Below are 18,443 nucleotides of genomic sequence, written 5' to 3'. Positions count from 1 at the left end.
CTTGAAGTGCAATATCACTGCCACCAACTAAAGGTATACACGGTAAAGTGTTACACATCCTCTTTCATAAGATGTATTACAAGCTCTGGATAGAATAGGATTTACTGAGCTACAGAATTCCTACATTAGGAATGTAACAGACATAGAAAAGGATGTGACTTCACATGATTTCAAAATCACAGGTCACTGGTATGTCTTTCCAGAAACTGTACTATTTCAGCTGTTGACCTCAGATTTTTTCAGTTTAGATTACATTGCCAAATACACATATTAATCAGCACAGACATTTAGTGCATTTATAGTGCTTCAGCTTGGAGAACATTTCCAACAGTATCAGTACATTGGAGACTCAGCTGCTTTACATCTTTTACAACTGCATGACTCCCAGGCACACCACTGAATTCAAGCATTCGTTAGTAGAACTACATATTACTTGAAGCTCATGCCTGAATAATGAATGCATGAAAGGCCATGTGGAAGAAGTTAAAATGATTTTCCTAAATGTGCTTCTCTTTTAGTACAAACACACATCCTTACATTTCAATGCAACTGAGAAAACGGACTTAAGAATATTAAATACTTTCTTTGTCCCCTTCAACAAAGTACACTGAATAGTCATCAGTGAAGAAAAAAGGATCAGGACAATAAATCTGCCGAAGAAAGGAAAAGGAAAAAAGGGGTGAAAAAGGGGGGGGGGAGGGGGGGAAAGAAAAAAAGGAAAACTGTCAGATTCTTCAAACCTGATTTTCTGGTAGTGATACAAGTCAAATATATAGAGATCACACACCTGTGAAAGAGAGATCATTTCTATTATAACAGAAATGAAACTGTAGTAAGTTTTTCAGCCTCACAATTACCTGAAATATTCTCTTTTCAGCCCCTCTTTGCTTGGTATATTCTTTAGGCAGGAATTCTTTTAGGCTAGAAAAAAAGAAAAGCAATACTACAGGTTAGTGGTGCCTTCTTGAGGACAGACTCTTTCCACACTCTATTGTTGGCATTATGTTCCCCAACATTCCCAAAGTGGGCATAAAATCTCTCTACAATCACTAAGTAGGGTAAGGTTAAGAGGATAATTGGCATAACAAAATAAAAAAACCACACTTAGCTATGTCCTCACATAATACCCTCTTCATGTTTTGAAAAGTCAGAAGTAAACAAAGTTGGGACACTTTCTATTGTTCATCTATATAATGTCTATTATTATATAGCTGCATTATAATGTCTATTAGCAGCTCAAAGGGGTTCACATTTAATCCACATACATTTGCTATAGTCTGAGAAATCAAAGCTTAAGCCACTTAGGTGTCTGAGTCCAGACACTACTATTACTGTCCCGAAGCACTTTGATTCACTGACATGTGGGACACGGTTCTTCCTCTGCATGTTCCAAGAGGAGTTAAAACAAGTATTTTATTGAAAAACTGCAAAGCCTTTAAGTGGACACTTAATACCAGCCATTATGTCAAAAACAAAGTCACAAATAACTAGCCTTAATTTTTTATTTATTTTTTGCAGTACTCAAATACTAAGGTTTCAGAATATAAAGTAAACAAAACAAGTTCAGCCTCCCTGTTAAGTTCAGTGAAAGAATCTTTAAACACCTCACAAGACTGTCTAGCTGTATGTACCTCTTTTTCTTTGCAATTAAATTAGACTTTTATCTCAGCCAAACATCAACCCAACCTGAAGACTTATCAGCATCATGCATTAAAAAATGGCAGTTTTCTGGATTTTATCTTCCTATCTGCAACACTGAACTCTGATGAAATTATGCCATATATTCAGCAGTTCACCTTCAGTCTGAAGAAAATTCTGCCCTTCAAGAGAAGTTTTGGGTTTCTAACCTAAATTCAACATAAAAAAAAAAAAACAGCACTTCCACAGATATATAAAAAAAATAAAATAATAAAAAAGAGGTTTCTAAGGATCCAGTATGACTGGAGGATTTTATCCTCATTTTGGTCTATTGAGTTTGAGTATACAAGCCCACTATTAACACAGAAACTACTAACATCACGAAAAGGTGCAGGTTTTGAGGAGGACATCTATTCCAGATTTCCTAAACAAGATTGGCAAAAAAATTGTCCCATCATTCCTCCCCCCCTGACTCCCTTCAAAGGAAGCCTGCCACTGCAGACAACAAACAAAAGAACTTCAAGACTGTCATGACTTTGTCACTCCTCAAAAACACTATCTAGTAGTTAAAATTTTCATTGTTATTGCCATAAAGCTCTAGCAATTCCAACCCAAGTAAGAGCAATTGCGCTTGCTAATCTGCCTTCCAGTGTTTCCGTAGTTGTGTCTCAACTGATTACATCTTAATTAAATCTCTTCTACAAAATGAATTCTATAGATAAAGTCTGAATACAGCTTATTATCCTAAAAAGCTAGCACATCTATTCTAAAAATAAAAAGCAAAACAAACAAACTAAACAGTGTTTTTACGCAGAATTTCATAGGTTCAAACCAGTTTGGTTACATTCACTTCTAAGAAAAACAAAAATAACTGAGTTGAATGCACTCTCATTCTAGCAGTGGATTTATACAGAAAAGGGATAATCATGCACTTCCAATTCTCATCTTTTATTAACTAAGTTAATTTTCTCAACTATTCTTAAGCAGACAAGCTATCGAGAACATCAGATGTTCAAGCATGTCTACTTATCTTGTTAGATAACATACACTTTAAGAAGCGATTGCTGAATAAACATTATTTGGAGCTTCTTGAGAAAAAGTTACATCTGCCAAGTGCCAATTGGCATACTTTTGTACGTGCAGCTGGCAGTTAGTTATGAGCTTTTTCCTTGTATGACCCTCCATTTTTCGATCAATAGAGAAGCAATCACCACAACTGAAAGGGTGAAATACTAGCTGCAGACAAATTATTTTGATGCTGCCCATAATATTTTCTTTATTTATGTTGCAACAAACAATGGCTTTACTTTATTTAACAGTTTGTGTAATAAGTTCACAAAACCACATGAAATATATTATTCATTTAGCCTTCTTTAAAATCTTTAATTACACATTGTAACAATGTGCAATGAACTCAGTTAATAAACATCTAATAGCAAGCTGTGTATATCTAACTTCATCTAATTTGAGTTACTCCTACAGTTCTTCAAAAATGATTATACCAAGTGCCAGCATATTGTTTTTCATTAGCATAAAGGTATATAGCACATCCTTGCAGAAGTTTTAGACAGTAAAATAGGCTATATTGTAAAAGTGAACTTAGTGGTCACCAAGCATGCTTAGAAATAAATGGCAGAGGCGAGCAAGTTTTAGCTGCTCCTTTCTTACCTACATACAAATTGTAAGATTTCTTTAATAGATATTCTCCATCAAATTTAAATGCGGAGTGCCTCTAGATGCAATGCAGAACTTTAGCTGTATGAGGAAGGGCTATTTAAGAGCTTTCACAATTTACTTTGGCATGAGCTCTAAGGAAATTCCAACAGTCAATATCAAAGGGTTAAGAAGACACAGGCAGTAATCTTCACCTGTGCCAAGAATGACTTATCAATGGCAAAAAAAGGATAAAAAGTAGCTCTGCACACAAACATACTGCAGACATAGCAAAGTAAGCCAAGCTGCTTTAAAATAATACTAAAATACGCTAGTACTATTCTGCTATATGCTGTTTTCTATATGAGCAGAGACTTTCATTTAAGGGAACCTGTAGGCATGTTCAGGGGCCAGCAGCTAGTGAATAAACACTTCAACAACAAGAAGTGTTTCCTGAAATGACAGGAGATGCACTCTTCAGTCAGCATTCATCTATACTATTTTTATATATTGCTCATAACAAGATAGGAGAGCTTGGCTTGATTAGACTCAACACAGAAGCATGAGATTTCACAAAAATACTGTCATGAAGGCTTAGTACAGCCAAACACATGTAAAGCTAAATCATAAGCATCTATACTTTAAAACAAAAAGCAATGACTAGGACCTTATGGTTCTCAAGTAGGCTTCTCCACAGAGAACAAAAAGGCAACAAGAATTACTTGTAAATCAGAAATGCGTAATTTCATGAAACTAGTTATATACGTGGACAGCAAGAGACTAGACTTGGTGGCCTGCAAGGCTCAATCCTCATGCAGTCAAAACCCATTTAAATTAAAATTATACGTTAAGTAGAAAAAACACCCTGCAGGAAAAAAAAAAAAAAAAAAAAAAAGAAAGCCAAGGTTATAGAATTTGAAATTCCAGTTCTATATTATTTCCACTGGACTAATGTTCCCTTTTCTAACATGCAGTTTGGTTATTTATACTTCTCACTCACATTAGCATATAAAGATACTGCACTTTCTGTGTAACATTTTATTCTGTGATGGACTTCCAACTAGCCAGCATTCTGTATAAAGCATAAACGTCATCCAACCAGCAGTTCTTGCTGAACATAAAATACAGTTATGATAGAGGATCGTAAAAAATAACTTTAAATTTAGAAGATCAAGAAGAATGCCTAAATAATGCCTGCCATCCTTGTTCTGTTAATTCTGTTAATTCTACTGCAGGCAAAACAATCAAAATTTGTAGAGAAATGGAACCTCTAAACGTCATCCAAACTAAGTTTGCCCATCTGACAACAGGAAAGTAAAGCATGACAACCAAGGTTAAAGGATGGGTCTCCAGGCCAGGACTAATACAAAGAGCACAATACTAGATCTCCATTCATACAATGCCATGAGAGGGTGAATCCACACAACTAATTAACATCATTAAAAAGGTTAGAAAAATTCAATATCTACACACAACAGTATTAACTTCAGTAAAATGATTAAGTATCTTTCCATTCATGTGCTTTCCTATCAAATCAAACATCTGATATATACTAACATATACTTACTTCACAAATGGCATTACTAAATGCAGGCAGAAGATGACATCTGAGCAAGAACAAAGCTCCAGTTCTCCCTAACTCAATAACTCAGGAATAACAAAACTTCCAGTACGCTCAGTCTAATCAAGGATGCATATGACATGAGGATGGATACATTAAAGGAGAGGAGACTATTGGGTAACATGAACCTTGGCTTCCAGAGAAAGCAGAAAGGGCTTCCATGGACAACATTACCATATGGTTGGAAAATCCAGTTGCATACCTAACTGGCACCCTAGGGGAAGCTGGCACCCTGTGTTGCCTAATAAGTCACTGTCAAATGTCCCCTCACAGCAGCTGGAATTGCTGATTTACGCAGTAAGACTCCTGGTTACAGAAAACACACAGGATCTGGCTACCACTAACTGGAATACTAATATGCTTTTAGGCTATGAAAACCTAACACTAGTTATACTTTAGGTCACCTGAATTTATAAGTTAACGTAAGTATTTACTCTAAAAATCCAGGTTTGTGTTTATGTTCTACATGAGGTCCAAACTGTATCTGCGCTTGAAAGCCTCCAAACTCGCAGGCCTTCTCAAAGGAGACAGGATGGGAGCCATTCAGAATGTCATCACGAGCCTATAAGAAATAAGCAAAGACATATCAGGGACATCCAAAAGAATTACTCCATCCCTGAAATTCATCAAGAGCTAAAACACAGGCCAAGAATCCAGCAACACACTTCTCTGTCTGAATGTCTTCATTATTCCATTGTGCATGTGTCTATGACTAATAAAATAAACAAAGGGATAGATTCTTCTCTGGTGAGTATCTACAGAGACATGCTAAAATCATGATTGTAACAACTGTTGTCAAAAAGACGATTTGATATACATTTCCTGTGGCATGTATATATCAAATACAACTTATATACATGTACACACACACACACGTGTATGCATTCACACCCAACATAACTCTTATCTTACCACCTTGTAATAGCAGGGAAAACGATCTAACTTGCAAGTAAAAAAAAAAATTATTGTTACAGAAATAGTAAGAGGTGAAGGCAAACAGCATTTTCCTTCTTTTTGTTTACATTTTGTAGTCATAGAAGATGATGGATTTTATAGTTCTGGCATGGAAAGACTCATCTATCCATACAGAAAACAAGATAGTATCAGTGCATACTGTTGTAACAGTAATCTGGAAGAAGTATCTAATGGACATGAGAACAGCAGAGCGTGATAATCTTTTAAAACTCCTGAAAATTTAGTGCAGTCCCACAACCAATACCTTCTTATAATCATCTTAAAACCATTTTATAATTTGCCTCAGACCTTTAAAATGCAATTTAGAACAATCCTACTTGAATCAGCTTCAAGTATAACAACTGAGCATCCCGTTAAACATTCAATGGATTTTTTTCAACTAACAAAATCAACCCTAATGATTTCAAACTGAATTACAGCCAGCTACACTGGAGACTACAGTTAGAAACTATCTTCTGCAGAAAAACTCAAGTTTCCTAAGGTATAAGCATCTCTAACAATTCGGGGAACCTGCCTGGCTGGGCTCCCACTGTGTTAAATGATATGGTCCATCTCAAACAGGAAGCCCACCTGCTCTGTGCTGTTTATGTTGAATATTGTAAAGAAGGTGCAGAAGCAGCTCAGGCAGAAAGAGATAAGTGGAAAGCCAGCTGCAAGATTGAAATGAGATTCGACATTACAGAGAAAGCATCACCCATATTACAGAATGGGGAGGACTATACCTGATACCTGAAAACAATGATCTAAAGACAAGGCATTAGTGAACACATTTATTTATGTATTTAAGGAAACAAGAACGACATAAAAATCACTGTATTTTTGAATGTCCATTATTCGGTTGGAAGTATTGATTTTGAGCATCAAAGCCTCTACACTATCAAGAGTGCTAAACCAAAAACAAAACAAAACAAACACACACAATCCACATTCAGAACAAGAAGTTTAGAAGATCGAATACCTGAGCAACAACGGAGTCAGTTATTTAACACTTGTTTTTTTAATATTTTTCTTCTAATTAACCTATACAGGTTTCCTCAGGCAAGCTAGAACTGGTACTCCTGGTTCACATACTGTACCTGAACATAAAGCAAATTCAGTTGAACAGGATCTCTTGAATCTACATTCTGGTCTGAATAGAAGAACTTTCGTCTCAACAGTAACGTTTCATTTTCATCAACTCCTTGTTCTCTAAATGTTCGGCTATGATCTAGCCAATTTACTGCAACAGAACCAGACAGACAGAGTGTTTAATCTGCAGCGTTGCCAGCGTTAATAGCTATTGAGAAAATCATACGACAACTGGCCTTCCCCTTGGAGGGGGACACCTAGCAAAAAAAAATTATTTTTCTTTATGTTTCTAGTCAGTGCTGATGGTTGCTACAAATGAGAATTTAATAACAGAACAGCACTGCTGAAGAAAAAGAGGAATTTACCCCATGGTGTAAAACACCATGAATACCATTGAAGCAGCAACCACAGCAAAAATAGTATTTCAATACTATATTCAGACCTTCAAAGCTGCATTGCAGTATTACTCGAAAGATTACCAAAACACCACCACCGAAACCAATTGCTTTGCTCACTTTTTTTATCCCTTAATACACTTTAAAACATCTTCCTTCCAGTAAAAGTTCATCTTAGTCCCCTGATGTTAAAACAAAGTAATTTTCATCATTTTGCATATAAAACAGATCAAATATTGTCTTAGTTCTTTGGCACACTCCATTTACACTTCAAAGACATAACCAGACACAACTTTAAACGGCTTTCAGTAGGCATCAGTAGCTAAATATCCAACTTGAATGAAGGGATAAAAAGGGTCATTATGGAAATAATCTTCCCTTCCCACTTTAAGTTATAACTCCACCACAAAAAAAAAAAAAAAGCAATATAAACACTTCAAAAGACATGCTATCTCTCATAGCTAGAGGCAACAATTTGTCTACTTAACTAAACTCAAAAATGCACAGTAGTAGATGACACCATATATGAACAGATGCAATACAGGTAGGGAACAAGTGAGTCATACTGAAGAAGCTAAAAATGCATTCCTGTATGGTTTTCTTGCCCTGTTCTGCAGAAAGGTAGTAGTGAAAGAATCATCCTGGAATTCACTACTCACAATCATCATCAGTATGAAGCTTTGCCTTCAATTTTTCCATTTTTCTTTCATCACGCAACAACGTCCTATCTTTCTTAAGTGTTCCTGTACTCTCTTCTTTCTTTTCTTCAATGCTCTCCTGGATTAAGGAATATTCCTCATAATTGGTTATTCCTGGAATTAGAAATAGATCCAGTGTTTGTAATAACAAAAATTTTATACGTTTAATACACAGATAAAATTATTTTCCATATATTAAAACACCAATGCTTCGTTACAAGTATAATGAAGATATTCCAGATGAAATGCAAACCAAAGCATGGGGAAAGGGATCCCAAGAATAATCTACAAGTTCTGCATTGAAGATGTTTCTCTAATGTTTGGCATTATTCTTCAAATATATCATATTTGAAGGTGCGTTTCCCTTCGCGGATGCCTACAATTGCTTCCTGAGAACTGGGTGATTTCAGCTTGCCCACAATGTGCAGAAGAAACATGGCACAGCAGACTGAGGAATAAAAAACACGTGAGTAGAGTTCCAGAACTCTCAACTCTTCCTATGAATTTTGCATGAAACTGAATTGAAAAAAAATCAGTTCACAGGATTTAGTATATATGCTATGCCATTCTTATTTCTCTGTTCTCATCATCTTCCTCCACAGCATATTTATGTTATACAAGAAAGCAAATTAAATAAATGCTTGACCACATTCATGAAAATTAGTCAAACTAATTTTTAGAGCAAATTAATTGCAGCACATTGGAATCCAGCATAGAAGCACGCACACAGTTAAAATACACATTTTAATCTACCTTGAAAGTGAATTAAGCTAAATCTATCTCAGTCAAATTAAGATAATTAATTCTAAATGAGAATGAAGCAAGAGCTTAAGATCTTTTAAAGTAATCCATGTTGAATGCATGTTTATAGGTAAATTTGAGTTAGTTTCCTAAAATGTCTTTATTTAGATAAATATAAAAATAGACTATAACCAAAATGATACATTTTAGGCCAGCTGCTCTGGATGGTTTCCATATGTAGTTACACAAGTAACATGATATTGTGACTAAACCTAAATCGTAACATAGAAACCTAAGTTTAGGTGTATTTCAAGGTCAACAACTTCTATGTCATTAATATTTAGCGAAAATTTAGTTCTATTTTTCTACCACCTAGCAGGAAAGCTTGTATAAGAAGTAACACACACTGAAGAATTTAAAACAGTACTGTCAGATACCTGTGCCTTCAAATGTTAAATACTGAAGCTTAAGGATATAGATAATTCTTTACTGACTTTCAGAAGAAAGCATGGACAACAGCTTTCAAAAAAATGTTTGGTCACTGTTAATTGATAACATAATTTCAACAGTTTTCAACATGTGTCAACTTCTATCCAATAACACGCATGGCATCCTAAATTTCAAGATGTCAATACGGGAATAAACAAATAAATGTTCTTGAATATGTAGGTCCCAAAATCTTACCTATCCTGCTGCAAATGGTAACCAGCAATTCACCAACTGTTTTAGAATCATCCACCATGACTGTTTTCACTGAACCATCCAACATACGTATTTTCTGAGGTCTCTGTTTCTTTTTGTACTCCAATATATCCTATGAAGTAAACAATACTGTTTCTAAACGTTTAGGGAAACCACCACAAAACCAACTCTATAGGGTAGATTCCTGAAGCAAGATGCTCCCCCCCACATTTTTTTTTTTTAGATGCATATATGCGTCTTTGAAATGGATCAGTTTCAAGAAAAGACTCAAATTTCTCCTACCCCTCCAAACACTAAATATTGTTCCTGCTACTTGGGAAACACTTTTCTGAAAACATGTTGATGAACAAAGCAACAGACTTGTACCATACCCCATTTCTCAGCATGTAATAATCCAGCGTTCTTCCAGACTCCAACCATATACCTTTACGAGGATCTTCATCTGACAAGAACAATCCGTAGTCAGAGGCTGTGTAACAGAAAAGATGTTTCATTGAAAAATATAAAACCTCAAAAATCATCGTTTTATTCAAGATTATTCAGGTTCATGGTTAAGCTTCCATTATGTTTACCCCCCATTCTTAATGAACTAGTATGCCTTTATTTTTTTCTGTGCTTCAGAGAAATATTTAATTTAGCAGCAGATAGCAGGGTAGATCAGGCATTACAGAAGACTTGAACAAAAGCTTCACTAAATATGCACATTTCACATCCATTATGGATCATCTGTACTATATTTGTAATTAGTTCTCTCTAATAAGACCTTTTTAAAACGCTCATAGGTCCTGCTTAAAGACCTATATCCTTAGAGATCCAAAAATACAACCAGTTTGGATTTAATCATAGTATACCATTTTAAGCAGCAGTTGTATTTCAAAACATTGTTTTCAACCCTTAACATACTGAGCCTATGCTAAACATACAAATCTTTTTTTTGGTAGATGTTTCAGGTTTATAACTTGAAAAAGATAAGAGGTTTTCAGAATTATATTTGTAGTAACAATCTCAGAAAAAAAAAAACGCATCTATTGAAGGCTAAGCAGAATCTATTGATTCCTTCGGAAACACAAGTAAACGGTAAAACTCTCGTGGCCACGGAAGAACAAATTCAGGCTTAAGCTTCAAAGCCTAGACTCCAGGTACACTAAATGAATACCATGACTGTCAACTGAAGGACTACTAAAGCATGAAGAATTGATACACAGTACATGCTTAGACAAATCCACTATCACAAACAGAAAAGGCTACCTTTCTTCCGTTGCGCCTGCTCTAACTGTGGTCTTAAAGTTGAAGCTAATGCTTGTTTCCATAAAAGCTGGTCACCTGTGTGCACACAGTCTGTTACAACAGCCCAGTGAAGGGACAGTGCCCTCTTAATTTCAGCCATGTGATCACACCCTCTGATTAGAACCTCAAGTAAACATAGCCACAACTTTGGGACAGTGTTTCATCTTTAAGCGTATAATTCACATTTATTCAACAACATTTACATTAAACACAGTGTTATTTATGCAAAGATATAAAAACATAACTGAAAGATACCAACTTTTAAAGGAAAAACCCTTCCAAGAAACTGAGTAAGAACAACTTTTCCTACAGACCATACTTAAAAACTCTGCTGAAAAGGCAAGTGATCCATACAGAGATGTTTATGGACACAAATTCAGTACAGAATCAATTATATGAAATTTTAGAATCTGTGCCTATAAATAGCTTGTGACCTTTACAAGCACACAAAGGGCCTTTGCGCTGAGAGCAGAATTACCAAGGAAGCGTTGACTGCTCTACATTTCACTTCTGGGGAGCGCACCCTAGTAATGAAGTAACAGTAGCTGTGCAGCTTGCACATGAATATCACAGTCGCCTCTGTCCCAGCATGCAAGCTTGTTGGAGAAGTCAAACTTACATGGTTGATAGTAGAACTACAAGACAACATTTTCTGTTGTGCAGGAACTGGTTAGATCACTCTGTACTGCACCACTATGAGTTTTCCTAACGAACAGGCAAACAAATGTTTTAACAGCCACAAGGAAGGGGAAAGGATAAGTTGTTTTATATATATATTGTTATGCATTGCAACTTCAGAAAGGTGTTTAAAGTTTGCAATTGCACTGCAATCACATAAAAAAAACAACTTAAAAAACCTCAAGACAGTTCCCAGGCTTTTCTGAGATTTATGATATTCAGCGCTATTTATTACTTGACTTCACTGAATACAACAGCTGTTCAAAATAACTGCCTTAGGAGATCAGTATATCAAGAACGCACAAGTTATATCTGAAAAATAGAAGCTCTGTAACTAGACTTCCTAAGGGCTTCTGCAAAGGAGAAGCATTACTAAATAATACCAATATCATACATTACTGGATTTTATTTTTTTAAACAGTTGAGACAAGGTTTTCAGGAGACCTCTAATATTGGAAAGCTGTGCATAAAACTGTTCTAACAATTACATTCCAATGGCATTATACACAGTAGAGAACCAAATGATTCTGAAGAATCTGGATTTTTGAACAACTTTGGCTAAATTTAAAACAGATTTTCTGCCTGAGTGAACAAATATTTCAGTGTTTTCACATCTAATTTGCTCAATATGTACAGAGAGATTTGATTAATGAATAGCACCATTTTGAATATGGTGGGGTTTTTTTGTTTGTTTGTTTTTGCTCTTGTTGTTTGTTTTTAAACTTAAACAGTTTAAAGCATTTCCCTTTCTGCGTTTTGGAGATGTCCAACATTCTTTGGTAATCCACATTGTCCCTTTCTTTGCTGAGGCATTAAACAAGGTTACCCAGACCTTCCTAGAAAGCACAGCCACAAGCTTTGCTTTAAGATGATACCACAAAATCTGTTCTCCAATAACTTGGCCTTTCAGAGAACAGAGCAAGATTCAAAAAGGCTGGTGAATGTGTGCACACAGGGAAAACAATCCTTCAGCCAAACAAGCAGTTTACATAGAAAGTGAGAGTTTCAACAAAAAATGTTCCCATTGTAGAAAAAAATCTGTCTCACCACAAGAAGAAAGAATTCAGCTAACTTCAGCAACTTAAAAATCTGTTTCAACTCTGTGTCTTTTACTCCAGAGTCTTCTTTAAATTAAAACACAAGCCCTACAACCGTAAAGATAAATGAAGGAACACAACAGACAGTAAAAACAGCGTGGGTCTGTTTATTTTCAGTTCAGCCAGTGAATCGACTAAGGATAAATACAGGAACTCACCTTGTCCCATTTGAGCCTCTGGAACTCGTTCACGAATAACTCTGCAGGCATCATACACTGCAGTGGATGGTTCAAACTGCATCGTCTTCACTACATTGCATTGGCGGACACAGATCTTCAAGGAAAGTGCTACCATGGTGTTCAAAATCTTGCAAGTTTCTGCTGAATTGTCTGAAAAAACAGTGATACATTATTGCTCAGAATTTTCCACTTAACTCTTTCATATGCTCAAACTGTTCATTGAAAAAAATTGAATGACTTTAAAAAAATGATACATTTTCAATAGCTCTATATACAGTCCCACTAGCATCCTCAAGCTAGAAACCATCCTCAAACAGATATTATTCTTGGCATACTGGAAATTCATTTTCAGAAGAGGTGTGTACACATTCCTAAAGGTTAATATTTTGTCTGAGATAAGACAAGATGCTGCATAAGAAAACAATATACTTATTGGGTATATCACCAACAGTAAGTATTTAGTAGTAACAGAAAAGCAACTGCATAATTTCCACTAAATCCATATTTCACTCTTCGATATGACAGATTTAATAACAAATACAAATTAGAGGTCAAATTTTCAATATGCAAAACTCAAATCAAAATGGTTATTTTTTCCTCCTCCTTTTTAAATCCTGACACATGGGAATCAGCGGGTACAGGAAGGAGTAGGTTGCTTTCCAAAGACAAAGGCTACATATTTTCAGATGAGGAAATTAACTGGTTCCCCCTAACGATGAACATGACTCTCACCATCCCTTTTTGTTAGAACATTTAGATTAGCTGGTAATAAACTGCTTAGAAAAACTACATTAAACAAAGCAGATTCTGAAGTATGCAATACTGTGTGTTCTTTTCAAGCCTGCATAAATCTACTAGATTTTTTTCTATCCTGTTATGCACCTACCCAGAGCTCCAAGAACAAGTTATTTTTCATTCCAGTTCTATTTCAGAAATGTCGTTGAATTTGACAATATTTGTCTACAAAAACAGGAAGATACAAATGATTTTTGTTTCATTTTGTAAATTGTCTGGGGTTTGTCTCAAGTGTCCTTCCTCACTGTCCTGACATTCCAAATCACACCTCCATCACTGGACTTTCCTTAGGGATCTTCAAAAATTCTTCAGAACTAAAACCCTTTCTGCATAAATGCAGAATCAACAAAATCTTAAAATGCTTTCTGCATAAACGCATGTGCATGTTTTTAAATAGGAGGGTGTGAGATGCTAAGGACTCAAATTAACTGCTGCTGATAATTTGAGGACACATTCCATTAGCTAAAAATTTAAAGGCCAGTTGTGCATCTTTTTACAGCCCAGATACTCAATTTGGCAAACTCACTTGAAGCAATAGGAAGGAACCACCATTTATATCTCAAGAGTGTTAAGAAAACAACACCAAAGCACCGAGCTTTATGACTGCACCCTTCTCCAAGGCACAGACAAATCATCTCTCTACTGATGCCATTTACGAGTAACTCTAGCTCTAAAATGTCACACTCCCACATATTACTGGGGCAGCCCACCCAGCTGCCTCTCAACAAGCTAAATCATTCTACTTTGTGTTTTTGGTTTTTTTTTTTTTATTACTTCCAGAACCACTTATTACCACCAGTATAAATTCTAGACAGTGCCAGATTTTCAGATTGACAATGGAAAAGAGGTCAGTGAGAGGAAAAATGTACAGGGAACATCGATGTATATACCTCAATGCTTTCTGAATCTATGAGTGCCTGATAAAAATCTGGATTTGAACCATTCTAGGCAAAGATATACATTTATTGACCTGACCTACTACCAAACACTCTTCTTTATTCTTATCCAAAAGGTCCTTACTTTCAGAAGTAATCATTCAGTACAGCAGCAGGTCAAAATAAATGCAGAAGGAAAAAGAAAACTCTGCAGTATTTCCACAGAGAATCACCGAAGTCAGGATTAGCTTAGTACTTAATCATTCATAAATAAGCAAACCCCAGAGCATCACGAAAACAAAAATATCCTAAGAAACCACAGGTTGGAGCAGTGTTCACCAGAAGGGTCCCTGGGAGAATTGTGTGTTCATGTGTATGTACATACACTGTTAAAAACAACTGGCACACTAACAGCTGGAAAATAGACACATCAGCTTGAAAAACAGCCTGAGCAAGTTGCTCAGAAAGCAACCCTAACTCACAAGCCACCTTTAAAACCTGGCTGTTGGCTCTGGTGCAGTACAGTGAGCCACAATTCCTGCTCCCTTCTCTGTCTGGAGAATGTTAGGGCAGGGACATTAAATGCAACCCTCTGGACTCTCCCTCTCTCATCATTGCTACTCCTCTTAAAAAGATTAAGAGAGAAAGTGACACCAGTGAGTAAAAGTTCTAGAAAACATTTTCCAGAAAAAGCTGTCCTCTCCCCTTTGCTTTTTTATTGAGCCAAAGGTGAGGCTTGCAAGCCACTCACATTAAATAGAATATCCTGAGTTGGAAGGGACCTACAAGTATCATCTTAAAACTTGAGCTGTCTTGTCCATTAGAAAGTAACATGGATGTTGACCTTTTCCTGGATTTTTCAACTTTTCCATGAACGAGATGCAGTCTAGCTTTTGGTATGAATGCCTTTGGTTGAAGGGAAATATTCAGAAAAAAAATATAAATGCATTCAACAATCATCTTTTTAAAAAAAAGAGTAGAAACATGTAAAGATGTCTCCTCTCTTCTGCTAACATACACATTCAACTGAATCTGTATACTCAAACATTATAGCTAAATGAATATAATACAGTTGCACAGGCACATGGCACCACCTTCTCCAAGATCCATCTAGCCACCTTCTTTTAAGGTTAAAGTGAAACATCACCATGTCTAATGAAGTGATTCATGTTTCCTGGTAAGAAATACTAGACCAATGACTTAATAGTCATAAATTAGCACTTAGGTTGAAAGTTTCCTGACATACATAGAAATCCTTTATTATCAGCCCTGACAGTAGTCAGTGGGTCCTTGTGTAAGTTATGATGATGTATTATTATGCTTCTTAATTCTGAATCTTTATATCATGTCAGAAAACAAAATTTTCTTTTAAGGTGAAGGGTCACAAAGTAATGGCATGAAAATAGACACATTTACTTCCAACAGATAAGTTTTAAAAGTTTAATTAACCCTTTCATATGGATCACTCAAAAATGGATTTTTAAAAGGGCACGCTATGAGGAAACATTTAAATTCAGTGCAGTGCCTAATCTCCCTCTATGAATGGAGAAAAGGGGACAGAGAAAAGCCAAATGGTAAAGCTAGGCTATGAAATTTCAATAGGAAAGGTAAATATCTATGATAAAAGATATTCTGCTAAACTTGTTGTGATTTTGCAGTTTGTACTATTTCTTTTGTTAGGTTAGTATAAAATTAGCAAAACACAGCTTTTGGGCAGGATCTCACCAGTAAGATACAGAACACAGTAAGTTAGAACTTGGAAACAGCTTCACCAGTATGATCTCATCACATACTTGATAAGTTTAAAAACAAGGTGATGACCCATCGCTTCATATTTACACCAAAAAGCCCCTTCGAAATGCATTACATTGTTTCCTAGCTTGATAATATTTTCACTTTGTGGTTGTCCATTAGAAGAACCACCATAAAAACAACTTGTCCAAAGGAACCTCCAGAGGCAGTCTAGTTTAGTCCCTTTTACTGAAAAATGGTGCATCCCTATGGTGTCCCCGGCAGGTGCTTATTTTATCTATTCTTACAAAGCTCTGTTGAAATGGAGTCCACAACATCCACAGGGAAGCTACTCAATTGTTATTTTTACTAGTTTTTACATTTTACCACCACCTCACCTTGCAAGTTTTCAAACTAGGTCTTCCATGCTGCAAAAGAACCTTTCCCCCCCCCGCTCTACATACACAGACATGGCAAATTAATCCCTGTAGTCTTTAATACAATTTTACAAGTTATGAACCTGTTACCATGGCCTCCCAATGCCTTCTTGTTATTTTTTTTCCCTCTAGGTTCAAACACTACTCCTTAAAGAAGGAAGGACCTAAATATGCAATGGTCTAATCTCCCTTAAACTCAATGCTCCTGTTTTCAGAGATGCCAAAATATACTTTATTCCGAAAAGAGCTTACTAAAAGAGTCTATGAGTTATCAGCTTCCTTCAGCACTGTGTTCTCAAAAATCAGACGTGGGTATTCATGTGTCTACTTCAGATTAGCCTCAAACTAAACCTCCCCACCTGGCTTTCAGCAGTAACTGGGACAGGCAGTTTCCATCTCCTGGGTAACAGCCAAAATAAGAGAGCTGTTTTTCCTCAAAAGAAAAATGAACGTGGTTAAGAAAAAGGGCTGACACCATGGAGAAAAACAATGGAAAAAATCCTTCCATGTTCCCTTTAGCTTCTATACACTGATTCACACCACATTCAAGTATTTTTCTGTGCAACTAACAGACACTTTGTTTCTCTTCCCCAATATCACTTACTCTCTGGAGCAGGTGATCAAAAATCAAAGGATTCCTGGAAATCAAAAGTATTTTGGAAGCAATGTTTCACCTCGTACTAAATCTAATGCCCTGTAAGCACTGGAGTAGGCAATTTCTAAATCAGACTGTAACTGATCCGTGCTTGCAAGGCTGGAGATCGAAATAATAAGTTACAGTCCAGACAGCATGGGAAAGAGAGCAGCAGCTCGAAGTTCTTAAACAAGAGAATCATCACTGAGAGAACCCAGTACTGACAGGTACGTACCCACGTTCTGGGAAATCCCAACAAAACAAGAGTATAACCAGTGGTTGAATAAAGATGAGCAAGTGCCTATGCACCCACAGATATACCTTTGATAGATCATGACAATAAGAAAAAATATTTCCAACATACTAGAAAAGATAATACTGAAAAGTATGAGCTGAGAACGAGACAATATTAAGTTTCTTTGGAGTGAAGTAACATCAGGCTGTGGGGATGCCTGCCATTCCAGCCACAGTCCAGCACTGGTGTAACCACTACAACAGCCAGCTACCTTCCAGCTGCAGACATTAACAGCCCCTCTCAGAACTGCCAACATTTGTCTGCACAATCATGTTCACCCAGTTCTGATGCTTTTTTTCATGTGTTGGTCATCATGTTTTGAAGAGAATCTTCTCCTTAGTTTTGACAGAACTGGGTTATGGAGTGATTATATAAACGATATGCCAGATCATCCAAGACAGTAGTGATCTTCAGTAGAGGAAGAGAAGCACCATGTGGTAAAGTGATGATCACTGTCCCATTTGGGTCACCGAGAGACCAGCATGTCACCATAGCTGGCAGTCACTAACCTGGGAGGATAAAACTTGCAGCAGACACTGTACTTCCGTATGCAAAGCCTTACTTCAACTTTCAGCAGATATTATTTTATCCTTCCTCAAAGCCCCTTGCATAGACATGCATTCACACAACCACAGCTAGAACTAGGATGCTGGTACTGTTAAGCTACAATAGGTCTGGGTTTAGATGCAGATACATACTCAGTGAACAAGTAATCTCAGTGAACAAGTAATCTCAGTGAACAAGTAATCTATTTTTCTTTTACATTTTTTTTCCCACTAGAAGAATTTTTCTGAAATTCCCTAGAGAAAAATATATTTATATTATATATATACACACATATGCATGCATACACACAGTAAACATCCCTTCATCTCTTGAATTTTTTTTCAGTGAAAGTTTGAACATCAAATACATTTTCTATACTGAAAAAAAATGTAAGTATC

At 36.2% G+C, this 18,443-nt stretch overlaps 1 protein-coding gene across 5 annotated transcripts in view; it reads right to left on the bottom strand.

Moving 5' to 3' along the window:
* TLN2 (talin 2) overlaps window positions 1–18,443 on the bottom strand; it is a 228,742-nt gene that overhangs the window by 143,961 nt on the left and 66,338 nt on the right. For all 5 annotated transcript variants that reach the window (XR_013956084.1, XM_080607980.1, XM_080607979.1 and 2 more), the window contains 7 exons: window positions 12,712–12,882; window positions 9,863–9,960; window positions 9,474–9,603; window positions 8,010–8,162; window positions 6,964–7,106; window positions 5,347–5,474; window positions 858–921 (listed from right to left, as the gene is read on the bottom strand). Coding sequence is in view for 4 of the 5 variants with exons in the window: in XM_080607980.1 (XP_080464106.1) it covers window positions 858–921; window positions 5,347–5,474; window positions 6,964–7,106; window positions 8,010–8,162; window positions 9,474–9,603; window positions 9,863–9,960; window positions 12,712–12,847 (852 nt within the window). In the remaining variant the exon portion in view is untranslated. The remainder of the gene's footprint in view (window positions 1–857; window positions 922–5,346; window positions 5,475–6,963; window positions 7,107–8,009; window positions 8,163–9,473; window positions 9,604–9,862; window positions 9,961–12,711; window positions 12,883–18,443) is intronic.

The sequence above is a fragment of the Anser brachyrhynchus genome, assembly GCF_964034855.1.
Source record: "Anser brachyrhynchus genome assembly, chromosome: 11".
Taxonomy (NCBI): Eukaryota; Metazoa; Chordata; class Aves; order Anseriformes; family Anatidae; genus Anser; species Anser brachyrhynchus.
This window is presented reverse-complemented; position numbering and strand designations above follow the sequence as displayed.